The sequence below is a fragment of the Macrobrachium nipponense genome, chromosome 21, assembly GCF_015104395.2.
Source record: "Macrobrachium nipponense isolate FS-2020 chromosome 21, ASM1510439v2, whole genome shotgun sequence".
NCBI classification, from domain to species: Eukaryota; Metazoa; Arthropoda; class Malacostraca; order Decapoda; family Palaemonidae; genus Macrobrachium; species Macrobrachium nipponense.
In genome coordinates, this window is record NC_087212.1 from 36921683 (window position 1) to 36941518 (window position 19836).

General features: G+C 41.2%; 1 protein-coding gene across 4 annotated transcripts in view; it reads right to left on the reverse strand.

The window, feature by feature from the left end:
• LOC135197937 (golgin subfamily A member 1-like) overlaps positions 1 to 19836 on the reverse strand; it is a 133247-nt gene that overhangs the window by 59519 nt on the left and 53892 nt on the right. For all 4 annotated transcript variants that reach the window (XM_064225217.1, XM_064225216.1, XM_064225215.1 and 1 more), the window contains exon 5: positions 4009 to 4097. In XM_064225217.1, coding sequence (XP_064081287.1) covers positions 4009 to 4097 — 89 coding nt within the window. The remainder of the gene's footprint in view (positions 1 to 4008; positions 4098 to 19836) is intronic.

A 19836-nucleotide genomic window follows, 5' to 3' on the forward strand; every position in this document is an offset into this window, starting at 1 on the left:
AGGAAGAAAAAACCTCTATGTGGTTCACAGAGGTATCGGAAGAGGACAGTTTCCTCATTCCATCAAGCACGATTTGCAGCAATTCTATGTCCTGGCCATGACTATTGTCATTCACCTTGAAAAATCCTCTCATTCATGTCCACTTCTGGTCAGTCTGCATGCAGACAGACTCAGAGTGGAGAGGTTGTTAAGGTCTATTTATAACAGATGATGATAGAATATCCAGACTTTCTCGGAAAAGACTTCCAAAACATGCTGTGAGAAGAACGTGACCTCTGTGAATCCAATCTCTCTAAGACCAAAATGAGGCATAAAGTATCATTCTCTCTTCCTTTGACACCCATTTATCTTAATATCTGTTAAGAATGTATAAATCTAGGGGAAAAAAGACTAAAGTTGATTCCCCTTATAAACCAAAAATGGCATATATTGCTACCTTTCTTGGTTCGAGAATAAGGAAGCAGTATAGAGGCAGCATGTTCGTCTTCCACCTTGCGAAGAGATCTATGACGAAGACATCTCGCAGGTTTCCACAACTCTCTTTCCAACTAAGATTAGACATAAGTCAATAGTTATATTGTCGATCGAGAAGGTTCTCACGGACGTGCAACCTCGTGCAGCGAACCTCTTAAGGATCGTTACGTTCCGTATCTGTGTTCCAAACAGATTCTCTCTTGTTAACGCGAACAGAGGCGAAAAAAGAGATTCTCAATACTTCTTGAAATATGAGAGAGCTGTGGAAATGGCTTAATTGATTTAAATCATTTCTACCCTCCTTGGGATCGAGCCCCCTTCAAGATAGACGGGGAACAAAATCAGGAACGAACCGTGCCGTTACTGAGCCTGCTGTCAGAGAGGCTACTTAACCCTTGGATTAATAACTCGCTGTATCGAAAAGTTAGCACGTCCATTATTTTACTTCTGTAAGCATGAGAGCATCAAATAATATACTATATAGCTCTTCTGCGTTAAATTCATAATGTTGTCTCATTCCTATAATCCTGTTACATTGCGGTAAACATTACCACAAGGTTACAAGGGATCTTTTTATTGAAAACTCCTTAGCAAAACGAATACCATGTTATTCATGTTTGCCTATAAATCCCCTCAATTCGAGGCTAAGTCCATGATTGTAGGGGGAATATACGGTTAACCATTCGATCCCGTAGGAGAGAGAGATGTAACCAACTGCTCAGGACCAAGAACTGGATGGTACTGTATTGGCTTACAATGACAGCCGTCTCGTTCGCTGCCTGGCTGCATTCTTCCTGAGTTGCCAGTTACTCCATTCAATGAAGGAATACGTATAATAAAATTATTCTCGAGCCTAAGGAAGCTCTCAATAATGCATATTGAAGCCAAACAACCTTTGTTAAATACCGAAGCTGAGTAGGTATTGTCGTAACAAACCTTTTAAGCGAAGTCCTTACTAGGAAATTCCTGTAAGGATAGATAATTCCGTAGCGAACCACAACGGCAACTATGGTATGCGTATATGACTTGTCATTCAGTAGTCGTATACACCAAATCTTCTTACTACATTCTTTCCTCTCCGATGCAGAGAGAGAATGGAAATCTTACTCTCTTCGTTCTTTTCGTCAATAAACCCGAATTAGTATTAAGTCGAAAGAGATCGCAAATGAAAACTGAGGATCGAAGAGAATCTCTCAAGCTTTTATTCTCTTGGAGATAAGGCCGTATTCTACGCCTCTATTATCTGGAAGAGCCTCTAATCAATGAATGAGAGCTCATACGAATCTTGTTCAATTTCCAAACGATTGCCACTCTTTCTGTAAATGGTTGGTTGCATTATTTTTAGAAGGAGGATGATTTTAATATCCTCTTACTAGTAATTAACTAATTCTCTCAATAAAAAAGGTTGCTAAGGTCTTATAAACTGAGAGACCTGCCCCCTTATTGGCTTCCAATTCCGATCTATCTTCCATTTCCTGTCCATCAAGTTGGGAGAAGAATGAGCAACCGGAGGAGAGCGCCTCCTTTCGCAAGGTGAAGGGCTTTTAGCAGTACCGACTCTAACCTGACAAGGGCTACGGCCGCCTGTGCGACATCTTGAGTCCCCGCCAGGAGAAGGCCGATCTTGCTCTTGCCTTTACTTGCATTAAGACTATCCTGACAAGGGTGACGGCCGCCTGTGCGACAACTCCCGTCCCTATCAGGAGAAGGCCTCGAATGTCTTTCACCTTTCGCAGAATCAGGCATATCCTGACAAGGGCTACGGCCGCCTGTGCGACATCTAGAGACCCTGTCAGGTGAAAACTGATCTTGCGAAAATTCCCAAAGAGGAGCCTCTTGGTCCGCCTCTAACTCCATTTCCGATGAAGATCCTGGTTCATAGCGCCTGGAGCCTGGCTCCTGGCGCTTGGTTGGAGCCTTGCACCTGGTTGACACTTGGTGGCTGGTAGGCGCTTCAGGCACCAGGCGCTTGGAAGGAGGCTCAGGCGTTTTGCGCCTAGCTTCAGGCGCTTTACGCCTAGTTTCAGGCGCTTCGTGCCTCATTTCAGGGGCTTCAGGCGCTTTGCGCCTCGTTTCAGGCGCTTTGCGCCTAGTAGGAGTTTCAGGTGCTTTGCGCCTTTCTTTAGAATCCTCTCGCATTGTCGGCGTTTTGCGCCTGGCAGGCGCCTCGTCCGAGCTGTCAAAGACTTCTATCGGACGGGATTTCTTAACGGGAAGGAAGTGATCCTTTCTTCTGGGAGGATCCTTCTTCAAAACTCCCATTAACGAAGATATCTGTTGTTGCATTTCTCTTAGGATCTTCGTAGCGGCAACTTCTTTCTCCGTATCTGATCTAGGGGAAGGAGGATTTGATGACGAAAAACACTGTTTTAGGATGCCTTTCCAACGGCTATCCTTGGAAGTCTGGGACGCTACTACAGAACCTGCCGAGGGGACGCCCGACCGATGGGGATTCTCTGAAACCTCCGTGCGGCTTTCGACATTCCTTCTCCTCTGTGCTTGTGAGTTTGGAAGAGGTCTAGGCCTGAGAGCGAGACAGAGCCAATCGGACGCACCCTCCACTATTTTAGGACGCCTTTCCAATGGCGAACTTGGCAGTCTGGGACGTTCTACAGAATCTGCCGAGGGGACGCCTGATCGGTGGGGATTTTCCATAACCTCCGTAAGGCTTTCGACATTCCTTCTCCTCTGGGCCAGGGAGCTTGGAAGCGGTCTAGACCTGGGAGCAAAACAGAGCCGATCAGAACGCACCCTCCACTGCACTGTGAACACTAAATTCACTTCTTACCTTATAAGAGCTCGCATTTTGAGCTACATCCATTTATCTTCAAATTATGAATTTGTAGATTCTGTGGAGTAAGAAGGTGATGAGGATGCAAAAACTACTATTACTGTTAATACTCTAACTGCTCGTTAGCACGAGAGCTATTAAAGCTTCTAAAGGAAGCGTGAAAAGTTATAGGATTTTCTGACTTCCTAAAGTAGGAAGTTAGAGTTTTATATTTCCTCAATTAAGTTCTAACCCTTATTACACGTATTAATGAATAAATATTAATATTTCCCTTTCTTGCAAACTATGTGAGTGTCTACCGAAAACTTCGGTAGTTACACATCATATATTCTTCGAAATTTTCGAAGTCAAATTCATTAAAAAGTTAATAAAAGCGTATGCCGAACCAAAGACCCAGTACTTCCCTGCAAAAGACCGCCCAGAAGATCGATGGCGATGAAACACGAAAATCAAGTCAGGAGGTACCGCAAACGTATGTTTACAATACGGCGACAGAGAAAATCTGGTTCTAGAAGGTAATGGTTCCTATTCCAGCCACCCAGCGGCGGGACGGTAGATCACCTGACCTACCTACCTGTAGCGTGTGCCGCGAAATTCGAATTTCTGTCGGGGACGACGGAGTCTATAGCTAAGTACGTATATATCTGACAGGTAAGTTGAGTGTATGAAAACAATGATTTACCTTCAATGTTATGAATACATTCACTGCAAAGATAAGCAATAATCCAAAACCAAAAACTTACCATGTGCTTGATTTTGGCCATTTCTTGAGTGTTCAGGCCTTCCATTTGATCGCAGTTATCTTGCATTTCAATTACCTTTGCCTCCAGCCCTGTAAGAAATAACTAATATGGAAGAGCTCTTACTGTTAAAAGCCAGTAAATCTTAATTTGTGGACTTGACTTTATATTGTATAAAAAAATTCAAATATTAATCTGCCTATGTTGTACCTTGAAACGTATTTCACCAGTAAACAAACTGTCCAGTGGAGGCATTGTTGTATCTTTGTATGTACGCTGTACTTTGCAAACCAAAGTAAAAATGACAAATTTGTAACTAATTTGTATTTTTCATAACTAACAAACCTGAGGTCTTAACATTAGTATTTACTAGCGCCAAGCTGGAAACCGGTAGAATTAAAATTAAACTTGTGCGATCCAGGGACTATTGGCATCTACCAGGTCACGGGGCATGTATTACCCAGAATTCCCTCGGCGTCTTGTGACCCACCAGTTATACTTCTAACCCAGTTTAGACTGCTAGAGGGGTGGTTCGAGGTGGGCCTTTAACTGTTAAGACCTCAGGTTTGTTAGTTATGAAAAATACAAATTACTGTAGTTACAAATTTGTCATTTGTTCATATACGAAACAAACCTTCGGTCTTAACATTAGGATAGACTTACTTATGGGAGGGAGGTAAGTCTCTATAACTGACTGGGAGTTTGCCACCTAAATCCATTTCTGAGTATTAGGAGTATTCCAAGATAATGTACAATGAACCCTTGAACCAAAGATATAAGAAAATCTATTGGTTTCCCTCACTTGTAGGGAGAGACTGTGCAGCTGCTGCTGGCATCCCTGCGTTTGCAGCAAAACTACCTCCCACGTTCTGCATCGTCGTAAACATTGCAGTTGTTGGCATAGCCACAGCATTATTTCCCATAAAGGACAATCCAGGGGGGGATGAGGAATATTCAACGCTGCCGGACTCTGTAATGTGACAGCAAACCTTCCAAGGTTGGTACGCCTGGTAGGCCTAGCGCCGCCCACGTACCTTCCATCCTGTTCACGTCGGGAGCTGGGACCTGGAACAAAGATGGTGATGCTCCCCCCCTCCCTGCTGGGAACAACGGAGCATAAATATTATGCATAAAATTACCCAAACCCCTCCTGGAGTTTCCGTTAACGAACCGCTAAGAGAAACCGAAGGGATATGGGACAAATCAAAGGTAGGTGGTGAAACATATGGAGCAGTCTGGTGTATTGCCCATACAAAAGAAGCTGGCAACACTTGGTCATCCAAAGATGGCGACGACTCCTTTCTTTTGTACTTTCCTTTCTCATAAAACTTCCTCCACTGTTCCACCGATCAACCGCGACAAACAGAACAAAGATTAGTAATTGTACATACATTTTCTCTGCACCTACTACACATTGGATGAGGAGCCATCGACACCGAAGTTAGGAATCTTGAACATGGAAAACCACTGACTCCAGGGTATTTCCTTTGTCTTGTCTTCGAAACGGAAGAAGATCCCGATGGTGACGCAAAAAACTCCATCTCACCCCTTACACACTCTTACAGCTCACACCCACACTGAGCACACTCAGAGAAAGAGAATTAATAATAAAAATGAAAATGAAATGGATAAAAACGGGCAAACTAAAACCGCCTTTAAACAGATAGATAGTAACATGTCCTATCTTAAAGGCGGTAGAAAGATAAAACTGGTGGGTCACAAGACGCTGAGGGAATTCTGGGTAATACATGCCCCGTGACCTGGTAGATGCCAATAGTCCCTGGATCGCACAAGTTTAATTTTAATTCTACCGGTTTCCAGCTTGGCACTAGTAAATCCTAATGTTAAGACCGAAGGTTTGTTTTGTATATGAACAAAGTATTTTTCTTAGTCTTCAAAACACAACATAAATAAACATATCAATAATGTCCATATTAATCTCTCCCTTGTGACTGTAGTTATGTGATGTAAGCAGTTGTGATAAGGATACTAACATTGATGAACAATCACAAATGCAGGAGAACACAGAAGCTACTAAAACTAAAGTTGATTAATTCCACTGAATATATGCAAGATTTACAAAATTTCTATGCTTCAATGCAATCATTTGAAAATAAAACATCCATAACGCATGCAAATAGTAATGGTAATATGTAGGGAATAAAAGGTTACATAAATAAATATACTGTATGTGGGCACAAATAAAATGAAATAAAGTCCTAAGTCAATAAGTCAGATAACCATTTCTAAATTATAGACTACAGGTCACAGTCTCCAATTTCTAAAATACTTTGTAGTACGTACAGTGGACCCCTGTATTGGTGTTCTCAGCATTCACAGACTCACATATTCGTGGATTTCTCTATGGACCATATCTACCCATTATTCGTGGGAAATTCATATTTTTCTATCAGAGATACACAAATTATTGTATTTTCACATCAATTTCATGATTAAAACTAATAAAAAAAAACAGGTATAATAATTTTTAGTGAGTTTTTCTCGATTTTGAACTAACAAAAAAGGCAGTTTTAAGCATTTTTATAGGGGTTCTTAGTACGTATTTGTGAATTTTAGCTATTCATGGGCAGGGGAGGGGTGGAATGTATCCTGGCAAATGTAAAGGGGGTTCACTGCAGTTCATTTTGAAAATCTTGATAATTAAAGATCTTTTCATGTGAGGTTACTTAAGACATAAAAATTCTGTGGTAGGCAAGCCTATAAAGAAGTTACAAGTTTCACTGGAAGTAAAAAAAAAAAAAAGAATAATTCATAAAGTGAAAATGATAGAAGTATCATAGGAATTTGCCAATCCCAAGAGTAATTGACCACATGCCAACTAACAATTTATACTTCTCATTTCAAAAAAATAATTGTTTAAAATCAGACTTTTACTAGATGCAGTGTTTTTAGCACAGTGATTACCACAAATGAAATACTATCCTTAATGCAACCCAGTCAAGAAGGCATTAAAAAATGGACTCCATCATGTATGAGACCACATTATGTTATCTAAGAGTGATTTGCTTGTCTGTATTTTTTCAAAGCATAAAGTAATTGTATACTACATTCATATTCAATAATCACATTAATGACAGTGATAAACTTTTGTAGCCACTGTTTCAATGCTAAATACTATTTCCCCAGTCTACTTGCAGAGATGACCAGATTTTTATAAAACTAATACCATATAAAGCAATTTAATGTAATGGAATCACATCTCGATATTCCACAAGGTTAAGTTTGTTTGTTATTCAATGAATTGTGAAAAATAAAACAAGATCAACTTACAGAGGGTGGAATGCTATTTAGGAAGATACTTAAGGGGATGGATGAAAGTAAAAGCCACACACACTGAACATTCTAAAAACTTTTTTCACAATCTTTTAATATGTGATGTGTTGGGGACCAACTTTCCCATCATCAACTTATACTTGCTGCTTGATTTGGAAGATACATCCTATAACAGGAAGTTCTTATGAAGGGAAAGTACACCATAGCACCGAGATCAGTGGTCTAAACCACCTAAGAGAAATGAAGCCAAGCTAAAGTAAGGTCAAGTCTTGTGCTTGGTACAATCATATTTTAATTCCAACTCAGCCTATCCCAGACAACAAGCAAAAAGAAATATACACTTACTCTATAACACTTAGTTTTGCTCAATGGTTCTTTGCACTCATGAGCTCTCAGCGAGTCTTGGGGTAACTCTATATTCAAAAGGCTACAGATCAGTCAAAAAGTGTCAGAGAAGGTCAGAGGAAAAATTGGGCCACATTCTAATTAAAGGGAGTGTAGAATAGAATAGAATACAGAATCCAAAGGTCAAGCACTGGGACCTGTGAGGTCATTCAGTGCTGAAAGGGAAATTGACAGTAAGAAGGTTTGAAAGGTGTAGCACGAGTAAAACCTTGCATTTGCATTAGGAAACAATCTTTTGAGAGGGCTGAAAGTAAGATGGAAGAAAGAGAATATGAATGGAGGTACAGTAAAAGAAATGAGAGGGGTTGCACCTAGGAGCCAAAAGAATGCTGTCACCCTAAAGTAATGCCTATAGTACACCACATGAGGTGCACTGATGGCAGTACCCAACTATGGGGTAGAGGAATTTAAGCCAATGGTAAGCCAATAAGACAAGAGGTTTGATAGTATTATGGTCACTGCATGAAGCAGTCTGAGAAAAATACCCGAGACAAAAATAACAAACTTAAAGTGAAGTATATATCAGTGGAATTACACCCTACTAGTTGATAGGGAAGAGAGCCATAAGGTTTTCCAACATCGAAATGAGATACCAATGAAGTGGATACAAAACTGCAAAAACCACCAATCAAAAGAAACAATAGAGGCAGTCCCTGGTTATCGGCAGGGCTTCCATTCTCGGCGCGGTGCTCATAAGTGAAAACCACCATTAACTGAAACTCTGCAATTTATGGTGCCAAGTTTCACTTAATGGCACCAATAACTGGTTAACGGTGCCTCTGTTAAGTATGTTATGGTGCTAAAACTCTATTATTGGACAAGCCCCACAAAACCAGATCGCCATTGACCAAGTTCGCCAATAACTGGGGACTACCTTAAAGGGCACTTTACAAAAGTGCCCTTTATTTTAAAGCAATAAATAAAGATTTAATATAGGTCATGTCTTAGTGTAAGAATAAGAAATAAGGTATGAGGATATTCTGTAAGTTTGAGTCTCTCACTGCTGTATTCATAACAGGATTAGTCTCCAAATAAGTTAGTTGACATACCAACTTTTCCCTGGATGCTGAATGAGTGCCACAAGCTATTTACCTTAATAACAGTGACAAAACTCTACAATGTACACTTCAATAACTGGTTAGTGCATGCAATATACACACACGCTATATACTCTTAAAACAACTATCCAAGGGTGTAACAGCAAATATGGATAATTCCATACAAGTACAGCTTAACTAATCAAGTATCCTCACTTCCTGTAACAGCACAATTGACAAAAAAATCAAATATCCGAGCTGAATACATTACTCCATGAATTAATTACGATATGAATAGAATGACGAACGATAAAAAAGTAATGCAGGGTTCACCAGTGATGCAGGTGCAAATCAAGGCAAAGATGATGGGTGCTCTGGGTGCATCAACAATAACTGTTATTTGGCAGTGATGAAAAATATTTATTGAAACAGAAGCTTTCTCTGATTACTACAAACCTTTAATACCTACTCTATAAAAAAAATTGGATTTTAAAGCTTATATTCCACTAACACAGCCCTTTTTTATTGATTATGTGTTCTTCCCAAATACAGATACAATCCAAGATAACAAACTATTAGTTTTCATTGCAATTATGACTTTTGTAAAGAACATCTTAACGTTAAAGTCTAAGATACAAAACTATTAGTTTTCCTTCCATTTAAGACTTCAGAAAGGAATATCTTACAGTTAATGTTAATTGCCTACTATGCTTTATGAGTAGATTAATTAGCTAATATCTTTTAGCAGATTTAAGGCAAACCACTAAACAGTGAAAATAAGGATTTATATATTATAGTACTGTATATGGAACAATCTGTCATTGAAAAAGTCTTGCAATTCATTCCAATAATTCATGAACAAACAAAACCTTATACAATTTGTACAGCCATTTACACCAGAATAATTTTCAAATGCAGTAGTTAGTGAGTGTTGTGAGTAATATAAGTGCAAATCAAAGAATAGTCCTAGTATTGTCATACAGTTGTCCCTCAAAACCTGTGGGGGATCAGAGACACAAGCCCCCATGAAATTAAAAAATTTGCAAATAACTTTGATCACCCAGAGTTCAAGTCCTGATACTGTAGTGCGTTGTTGGCCGTAAGCTTTATTGATATTCAATATTAGCAGCTAATTTTTAAATACTATATAAGTTGTTAATACTAATACCAAATGAAAAAAAATACTCTACTAGTACTGTAATCTTAAAAACCCCACTCATCCTATACATACCTATGTAAGGATATGCTAATATGAATCCACTTCCATGCAAGTCTTTCACACTCTTGCTTGGCAGTTTTGAATGATGTCACATCATCATCAACAGTTGATGATATGACATACTTCACAATTTTGAATGATGGTTATAATGATGTGACAATGCAACACAAACATGCTGATACAGTTCTTGCTGTATAGTCATTAAACCTACACATGAAGATGCTTACACATAGGAGATAAATGTTTAAAAACTGTAAGGAATTATTATCATTTACCCTATAAGTAGAGGTGTATCATAAGGATCTTCAAACTGAAGATCCTCTTGACGAAGAGGAAGACATGGAGGGCTGGATGAATAAGCTAGGATTCAGGGTTTACACGGAAAAATTTACTGATTTCTGTCTGATTTTTTTTGCCTTTTCAGCAATACGAATTTATTTTTATATGGTGGAATTGTTTCTTCTGCAGTTTCATTCACTTTCAGGCATGTGTCTTTGACTAGTCATTATGATAAAAATAGTCCACAACAGTAGTGAACTGACACAAAACCTCTATCATCATATGATATTAATAGTTATATGTCTTCATGTTAGCAAATTAAAACATAGCAATTTAATTATTTCCAATATGATTTTAAGTTTCATATTAGTATATTTTCAGCCCTAAGTGCATGATCTTCTTCTTTAACTTAACATTTTTCTTTATTGCAGATGATGGTCATGATTTGTAAGCATGTATGGCCCTTTGTTAAAATTTGAACTAACTAAAATTCATTTTTAACTCCTCTGTGAGTTTATGCAAATGACAGTAACTAAAATTCATTTTTAACTCCTCTGCGAGTTTATGCAAATGACTGTAAAGTTTAAAAAAAATATTACAACTAATTGTTGAAGGAAACTCTGTGAGTAACCAAATCCACAAGCCCAAACCCCTTAGTTTCAAGGGCATTCAAGCATAAAAAGGCTCTGCAAGCTACTGTCAACTCAGAATGCTCCATATAATACAACTGATAAACAGATGGCTAAGAACATTAACAGAAATAAAACAAACTTGGTGCCTATAATAAAACAAACTTGGTGCCTATGTGTATTTCTCTGAATCTTTAGCACAATAACCTGCCATTCCATCTAAGTCATTATGTTTAGAGACAGATGTGAGAGGATTGAGTTCTGTTTACTTTTTCAGCAATAACAAACAAATGAGAACTACAATGTAACAAAAATTTCTCTAGCTACTAACTCCTACAGACTAAAGTTAAGAAAAGAGAGTAAATAATATCAAAGAGTAACCATTTGTTTCCATAGGCTAGATGCATTTGTCTGTTTATTGTTATGTTACCAAGAGTCAGTCTACAGAATTCTTTGGTTTTTTTTTATCCTTTACATATTCCCTGCAAAAATGACTAATACAACAAATGCTCAACAAAATCTTTTAAACTGTAGCACTTGAAATATAGCTTAGCCTCTCTCTCACTCCACTCTTCCATTCAAAAATACAAAAACAATTATTAATAATTTTGGTACCGGTACAAAAAAATACCGCTTCACTCTTACATGCATACACATTTGCAATACTCAAATCCTTGACTAACCTATCCAAGCGATGTTCCTTCCACAACTATCATGTGAACTGCAGTATTAGAAGTGAAAGTTTATATAATTGAATAACTATAAAATCAGATATCATAACAATAAATTGTACACACAACAATCATCATTCTCCACAAATCTGAGATATATGAGTTGATGCTACAAGAACCTTTATTGTTCATATACAGAAGAAACCTTTAATCTTAACAATAGGATATTTCAAAGCGCTAGCTGGTAACTGGTTAAAAACAATAAAAGATTGTGAGCAAGGAACCTGTGAGATCTGGCAACTCCTGCGTGTACGAGGCGATAGCTGGTCAGAGTTCGCGCACCAACTCATGACGTATCCAGTCTTTCCTAAACCACCTTGGAGAGTAAGACGCTATCATTTTGCTCTCCTTCCAAGGCGGTTGATTTGTCCTTGTGTTTCATTTTTTTTCAGTGTGTTTGTGTCTGTGTTTCTGCATTACGGATTCTACCGAGTATCCACGGCCTCGTCAACGCATGTGCCCGAGCATTTGGGGATTTCCTTGCTCCAGGATTTTAACTGCTGTTATCACAGACCCACATATGACACGCAGTAGGATGGTGTGGTAATTATTGTAAGATTACTAATCCTTGTCTGGAATGTCGTTCCTGGCCTAAGACGCAGTGGATAGTGTTTTATAGGAAGAGGGAACATCGAATAGTTTCGACTCTTCCTTCTTGGTAAGATTTTTTTTCTCAGATGGATGATTCGGCATCTCCTTCTCCCGCGATCACTCCCCCTGTGACTAGTGTGAGTGTGCCTCTGTCTCCTTCCTTTTCTTCAATTGATTCGTCAATGGAAGTATCAGGAGTTCCACAGGATGTTATGTTTAATATAGCCCCCTCTCCCTCAGGTTCTCACTTTATACCCGAGAGGGAAGGGGTTACATTCGGAGTCATCCAAGATGGCAGCTGTTTGGGCGTCGCTGGGTCTATGGGGTTCACCTTCCTTGGAAGGACTGCTGTCTCATTTCTTGGAGGCTCGTACCCCTCCCCCTACCCATATAGCAGTTCTGCCTCCCCTTGGACTCCTCTACATTGGATCTCGCATACTGCCACCTTGCGGAGCCCCATCGTCATCATTGACGCTCCCGAAGTCACATCTTATTGCTCTGCCAGTGAGGCCATCGACCAACTCCGGCCTTTGAGGTGGTGTGACGTCACTCCCAGAGTCCTCTTCCCGATATGATGTCATCGTCTTCTCTCGCTGAGCCGTCCGAAGCTGTAGTTCAAGCAGTCTACAAAAGACTGGAGTCTGTTTTGCGAGAGGATTTCTGCTGTATCTACGAAGAAGAAGTCGTAAATGGAGGGTCTCTTCTCCTACTCCAGCTACTAAGAGACCACATAGAGAGGAGTTTCTCTCCTTCTCCTGTTCCTACGACATCGCCCCCTCACCGTTGTGTCAGACGTTGGAGGATAAAAGATTTTGTGGTTTCGTTGTCTTAGAGTGAAAGGAGTGCATCGCTTTCTTCCCTTTATGGCCGTGTCTATGGCCATGTCTCTTTCATGCACGTTCATGTTCATGCAAGTGAGAGAAGTGTTTCTCCTCATGTCCCACAAAGTTGTGTTTCTTCACATTCACATTCATGAGGTTGGCAGTGGAGATAGTGGAAAGAAGGCATCCTCCTCTTCGATACAAGACTGTGTATCACTGGTACATCTTGAGAGTATAATGTATCTTTGTCTTCCGTTCACGGCTGTGTCTCTCCCTCTCATGTACGTGCTTGTGACAGTGTGTGTTGAGAGCATTAAGAGTGTTACATCTTCTGTTTGTGAATATGAATTATTCTTGCAAGCATGTGTTGACTAGGTTGGGGGCCACCCCTATTCGTCTGTTCCTGATCTAGTTCGTCGGCGCAAGGACAACAAAGTGCCGATTCAAAGATCGGAGGCTGCACCTGTGAAGGTCACTCAAGCTTTGTCTAAGGCAGTGTTTCTTAAACTTTCTTGTGCAGCAGACCCCTTTTATTAAAACTATACTCATTTAGCAGACCCCTTATTATGATAATTTCCCTCTGGGGTTAAAAGTGTTTTCAGTGTATAATATATAGTACTAAAATTGCTACTGAATTATTTATTAATGGCTTAACTTCAACATAAATGTTTACATTTTACTTGAGATAACTTTCACATTATTAATTTTGCATTATGCACACCAAATGAGCCACATTTTGGCCTAAAATTTATCTGATACCGACGGCCAAATTATCCTGCAGACCCCTTGGAACATTCCACAGATCCCCGGGAGTCCACACACCATACTTTAAGAAACACTGGACTAAGGATTCTTTGCTCGGCAAGACTGAGGCTGAGGGTCGAGGACATGAGGCTTCATTGGCCCGTGAATGTGCTTCTCATTCTCCTGGAAGAGACCTTAACATTAGGAATCCATCTCCTTCAGGTAGCTCTCTTCAGCAACGTTCCTCGTCTCGGAATCGTGCTCGGTTGGCGTCTCAAGGTCGTGTACTCGAATTGTCTCACGTTCGTGGACGTGCTTCCTCCCCCAACAGTGTCATGTTTCACCTGACGTACGTGATCCTTTACGTAATCATGTAGGGGATGCTTCTCTCGAGCCAGTATGCTGTTTGAGTCAGGATCGTGTACAAGTATCGCTGCAAGATGAGTTTCGAGAACCTTTGCTCTCAGTGTCTTCCGGTTTTAGAGCTTACATGCCAACCAATATTGTCCAGAATGTTGGACTTCCTGGGGAAGCTTCATCAGCAGTTTTACGGAAAGAGGAGGATACTGCCAAACCGTCTTCTTCACGTCAGTGGTTGGCTGTGCCAGAGCAGGAGGAGGGAGACAACTAAGAGTTTATGTCCACATTTGCAGAGGTTGTTGAACCCATTCGTGAGCTCAACAATCTTGAGGGTAGGGCGCAAGCTCAATCTTCTATCACCTCAATGGGTATATAAGCCTTGCTGGGTGCTAAACAGGACTCTAGAACTTCTTTTGAGCTCCCCTTGTCGGGTCACGGCCAGCCCACCCTACGTGTGAACGCTTTGGTGTCGGACCAAGATGGCTCTCTGCGTTCTAGTAGGTCATCTAAGCTTCTTCCCCTTCCTCTTGTGTGGCATAGGAAGTACTATTCCACTAGTACAGTTCAACTGATGTCCCTTCGCCTTAATCCGGATGCGATCTGTCTTAAACCTGGCCTAATTTTGGTACAGGTTAGGGCTGAAGGCCCTTCCTTTTCATCACAAGAATTTGTAGCTATGGAGACTACTGTGGCTTCCATCTCCCACAAGGTCTCCTGGCTGGACTTTTGGTCCACTGCGATAGCCAAGATTGCTTCAGATAGGACTGAGGGAGATTTAGTGAGTTCCTCCTCTCTCATTAGATTGTTAAAGTCCAGAGCTAAAGCAATTTCCTACCTGACACACCTTAGCTCCAACCTGTGGGCCAATCACCTCCTGGCCAGGAAAGAGACAGCACTGTCCGAAGTGGCAAATTCAGTGGACTTTTAAGTCTTCGTCATCTCTCAGAAATGGGGATCTGCTTGAGTTGCAGTTCCTGTTTCTGAGGACTGAATTGGAAAATGCTATCGACCGGCAACGAGCAGACACGAAAGACAGGTTGGTACATCAGGCAGTATCAAAGTCAGAGGCACGTTCAAGACCCCTCCCTCCTCCTCCTCAGCAACAGGTGAGAAGATATTCGCTTGTTAAATCTCCGACGAGTTCTGCCTCTGTGAGGGTCTCCCAATCTCCCTCACAGGCCAAGACATAGAAACAATGCCCCTTTCAATCATGTCCCTACAAGCCTGGTAGGGGCTCTTAGGGGAGGGGGCAGAGGGGGTTGTTGATAAAGTGGGCACCTCTCCCTCTCTGTTGCCATGGGTAGGGGGATGCCTGGCAGGCCAATGGGTCAAGTGGCAAGAGTATGGAGCGGAGAAATGGGTAGGATGTTATGCAGGTGGGATATCTACTACCATTCAACTTCTCTCTCACCTTCTTAGACAGACCCCTTCTCAATCAGACTTACGCCCACGACTCTCAGATGTTCATGGCTATTCGGGAGGAAGTGTCGAAAATGCTGAACAAGGGTGTGATGGAAGAAGTAGAGCATCCTTCTCTGGGGGTTTACAGTCGGATTTTCCTGATACCCAAAGCAACAGGCGATTGACGACCAGCGATCGATCTTTCCACCTTGAATAATTTTGTCAGGAAGACAAGGTTCAAGATGGAGACGCCCCGAACAGTGTTGGCACCGATAAGGGACAGCGACTTCTTGCTGTCGATAAACTTAATGGTTACTTAATTCCAGATCCCTATTCACCCTTCGTCCAGAAAGTTTCTTCGCTTCATTCTGGGAGAGCAGATCTTTCAGTTCAAGGTCCTGTGCTTCGGGTTAACCACGTCCCCTCAAGTATTCACAAGGGTCTTTGCCCTCATATTGGAAAGGCTCATGCTCAAGGTATTTGCCTGTTAAGGTACCTTGATGACTGGCTGGTATTAGCAAGCTCCAGGGAGAAACTGCTTCAGGACAGAGATCGTCTTCTTCAGTTTTGTCAGGAGCTAGGCATAATGATCAACCTAGAGAAATCAAACCTGGTTCCCAGCCAGAAAGCTCTTTACCTAGGTATGGTTTTAGATACAGCAGCGTTGTGGGTTTTTCCATCAGACCAGAGGTTGGACAAGTTGCGGCTAATAGCACAGAAGTTCTTGTCACAACCCGAACAGACAGCACATCAGTGGCAGGTGCTCCTGGGGATTTTGTCTTCTCTGGAGAAGCTGGTCCCTCGTGGGCGTCTTCATCTTCGGTCTCTGCAATGGAGACTGAAAGACTTCTGGACCCCATTGGAAGATTCTCCCCTACAGAGTCCCTCTGTCCAAGGAAGTGAGGCAAGACCTTCATTGGTGGTTGGACAACCAGAATATCTCAGTGGGAATCCCTCTACGTTCTCCCCCCCTCCAGACTTCCTTCTGGTTTTAAATGCCTCCATCTCGGGTTGGGGAGCTCATCTGGGAGACTTCCTTAAGTCAGGCATTAGGAGTGCAGAAGACAAGCTTCTACACATCGTTTTGGAGCTGAAGGCAGCTTTCATAGGACTGGAGGAGTTTCAGGAGAAAGTAGAAGGTCATTCGGTCATTCTGATGTCCAACAAAACCACAGTGGTGGCTTATGTGAACAAACAGGGGACCTGGTGTCTCGTCTCCTGCATTCCTTGACAGTAGAATTACACCAGTGGGCAATAGAAAACTGGGTAGAGCTCTCTGCCAGGTACATTCCAGGCAAGAGGAATGTGATAGCCGACAGACTGAGTTGTCGGAACTAAATCTAGGACACGGAGTGGTCTCTGCATCAGGTCATGGCAAACAGGCTTTTTCAGGTTTGGGGGAGGCCTATGCTAGACCTCTTCTCAAATCAGTTCAACAGAAAACTGGACGCCCTCCAACACCCTTGGGACAACCTTGAAGTTTATGCCTTCCCTCTGTTTTGCCTGATCTGTCAAGTTCTGAACAGGGTAATGAGTTCTCAAAATCTCAGGATGACCTTGGTGGCTACTCTGTGGCCTCAAGCAGTGTGGTTCCCAAACCTTCTGTCTCTTCTGGGAGAGGTTCCAATAGAGATTCCTCCGTGGCGACAACTTCTTTGTCAACTTCATGTCGAAAGACTTCACCAGTCAGTAGAGTAGAAACCCTGTCTCTTCATGGATGGAGACTATCAAGTATCTCCTCCGAGTGAGAAGATTTTCTAAGGAGGCAGCGGGACATATGTTCAGTTACCTCAGAAAATCCTCTTCAGCAGTTTACCAAGGAAAATGGGCAGTCTACTGTGATTGGTGTGGTGTCATTGACGGGGTATCTCTCCACTCAAAGCCTCTGTTCAGCGTATAGTAGATATTTTTATCTTTCTCATGAATAAGAATAGACTCTTTCTTTCTGCTGTCACAGGCTACAGTGCAGCACTAGGTTTGGTGTTAGGTATCTCTTCATCTTGGGGGATTTCCTTGTTGTTCAGGGGTTTCGAACAAACCTGTTCTCCAAAGGAACTCAAGTCTCATGCATAGAATGTTTTGTTTGTCCGGAGAAGCCTCACTCAAGCTCCAATCAAGCCCTTCTGACGCTAAAGACAATTTACCTGTTGGCCTTGGCTTCTTCAAAGAGAGTTGGGGAGCTTCATGGCCTAAGTTATGATGTGAAACATACCAGGGGTTGGGGGTTGGTGACCTATGAGTTTGTCCTGGAATTCATAGCCAAGACCCAAAATCCCTTGGTACAGGACAACAGATTTGCCTCTTTTTCCATTCCATCATTGAATGACTTTGTGAACAATGACCCACAGGAACTCTTACTTTGTCCTGTCAGATGCTACCTTAAAAGGACTTAGTCATCTAAGACCTAGCTTTTTTGTCAGCAATGGTCGTTCTAGAAAAGAGGTTTCCAAGAACACTTATTTCATTCTGGATATGTGAGGCAATTAAACAGGCTTATTCCTCGCCTGATGGTTCTGTCGCTGAGTCTGTGTGGGCTAGAGCACATGAGTTCAGAGATATAAGTTCTTCTCTGGCATTTAAGAAAAATTTTGCTGTTCATAGAATTTTGAGCACAGGTTCCTGGTTGCGCCAGTCCACATTCACTTCCTTTTACCTGAAAGATGTTGCTCACAGATCTTTGGACACGTTTTCCTTGGATCCTATGGTGGCTGCCCAACAAGTTGTGTAATTCATCCATTACCCCTAATAGGATATTTTGTATATTACCTATAATGATTGTGTAGAAGAGAGAATGAGTGACTTGGGTGGTTTCTTTCTTTCTTCTTCCTATGGGCGGGTTGAGGAATAGACATATCATATGCTGGAGTGGTCTGATACAGGTGAGTAAGGTAGCCATACTGAAAGTTGGTATGTTTTTGATCTTTGAAATACCAAACCCTCTATTCAGTAGCAAAATACTCCTCTCTCTACAGCAAGGGAGAGTGAGGGGGTGGTAACAAACCCCTGTGAGTATATGGTTTGTTACTTGAACAGTCAGAATTTTCTTTGATTCCCTGGTTGCAATAAATCTGCTCATATATCATTGTACTTCAACCCAGACGGCTGAGTTGTTAGATATCTATCCTCTCATAGGCATGAGACCACCTCCTCTAGAACTCATTCTTCTAAGAGGGGTGGTCAGGTGGCTTAACTCCCAGCCAGTTTAGGATACTTGTATCTCCCACCAAGTATAAGTCTATCCTATTATTAAGACCAAAGATTTGTTCTGCATATGAACAAATGACAAATGTTTTAATCAATTTGTATTTTTCATAGCTAACAAACCTGAGGTCTTAATGTTAACTGCCCACCTCTAGCCGCCACTCTCTCTGTTATAGTTCCTGGGTTGGGGAAAGACTAAATACATAACGAGGCGGTGCGTGGTCTCTGACCAGCTATCACCTCGTACATGCAGGAGTTGCCAGATCTCAAAGATTCCTTGCTTACAATCTTTGATTGTTTTTAACCAGTGACCAGCTAGCGCTTGGAAATATTCTATTGTTAGCTATAAAAAATACAAATTGATTAAAAAATTTGTCATTTTTCTTGTGAACCCAACAATCAAGGTATTCTCTGATCTCAGAGAGAGAGAGAGAGAGAGAGAGAGAGAGAGAGAGAGAGAGAGAGAGAGAGAGAGAGAGAGAGAGAGAGAGAGAGAGAGAGAGAGTGTCTATACGGCCTGAAGGACAGAATGGTTGTAAGCTTTATAGCCAATGCATACAGTGCATGCTCTTACTACTGGTACATGGTAAGTAGCATATGTAAGTGGATATATGGCAAATGTGCCTGGATACTTTTAATACAATTTTATTATTGCTACTATTGTAAGCAATGTCTGAGTATAGATTTGTATATAACCTTAACACAAAATAAAGTTATTGTTGTTATTAAGTTGGAAAACTTAGTAGATCTGAACTATTTTAGAACTATCTGACTGAACTATTTTGAACTAATCATACACTGGAAATATTTGAACTAATCATATACTGAACTTATTTGAACTTAATTTCTAAATCCCAAGCTGGAAAAGCCAAAAATCAAGAATTGGATTTAAATGGATTCTTGTTTACTGCACCTGTAAGAGCATTTCACAGCATAATTATTAGAGATAACTACTGCACACTCAGGGGTCTCTACAATCTTGCACAAAAGGGGAAGAAGAGCACTACGCCTTTCTCTAGTCCAAGTAAAGAAAAAGTCAAGTAATCATAAGCTTATTAATGAAAATACTTTGGATATAAAATGGCTACCCTGAGACATAAGGGTTAGTTTCACCCTATG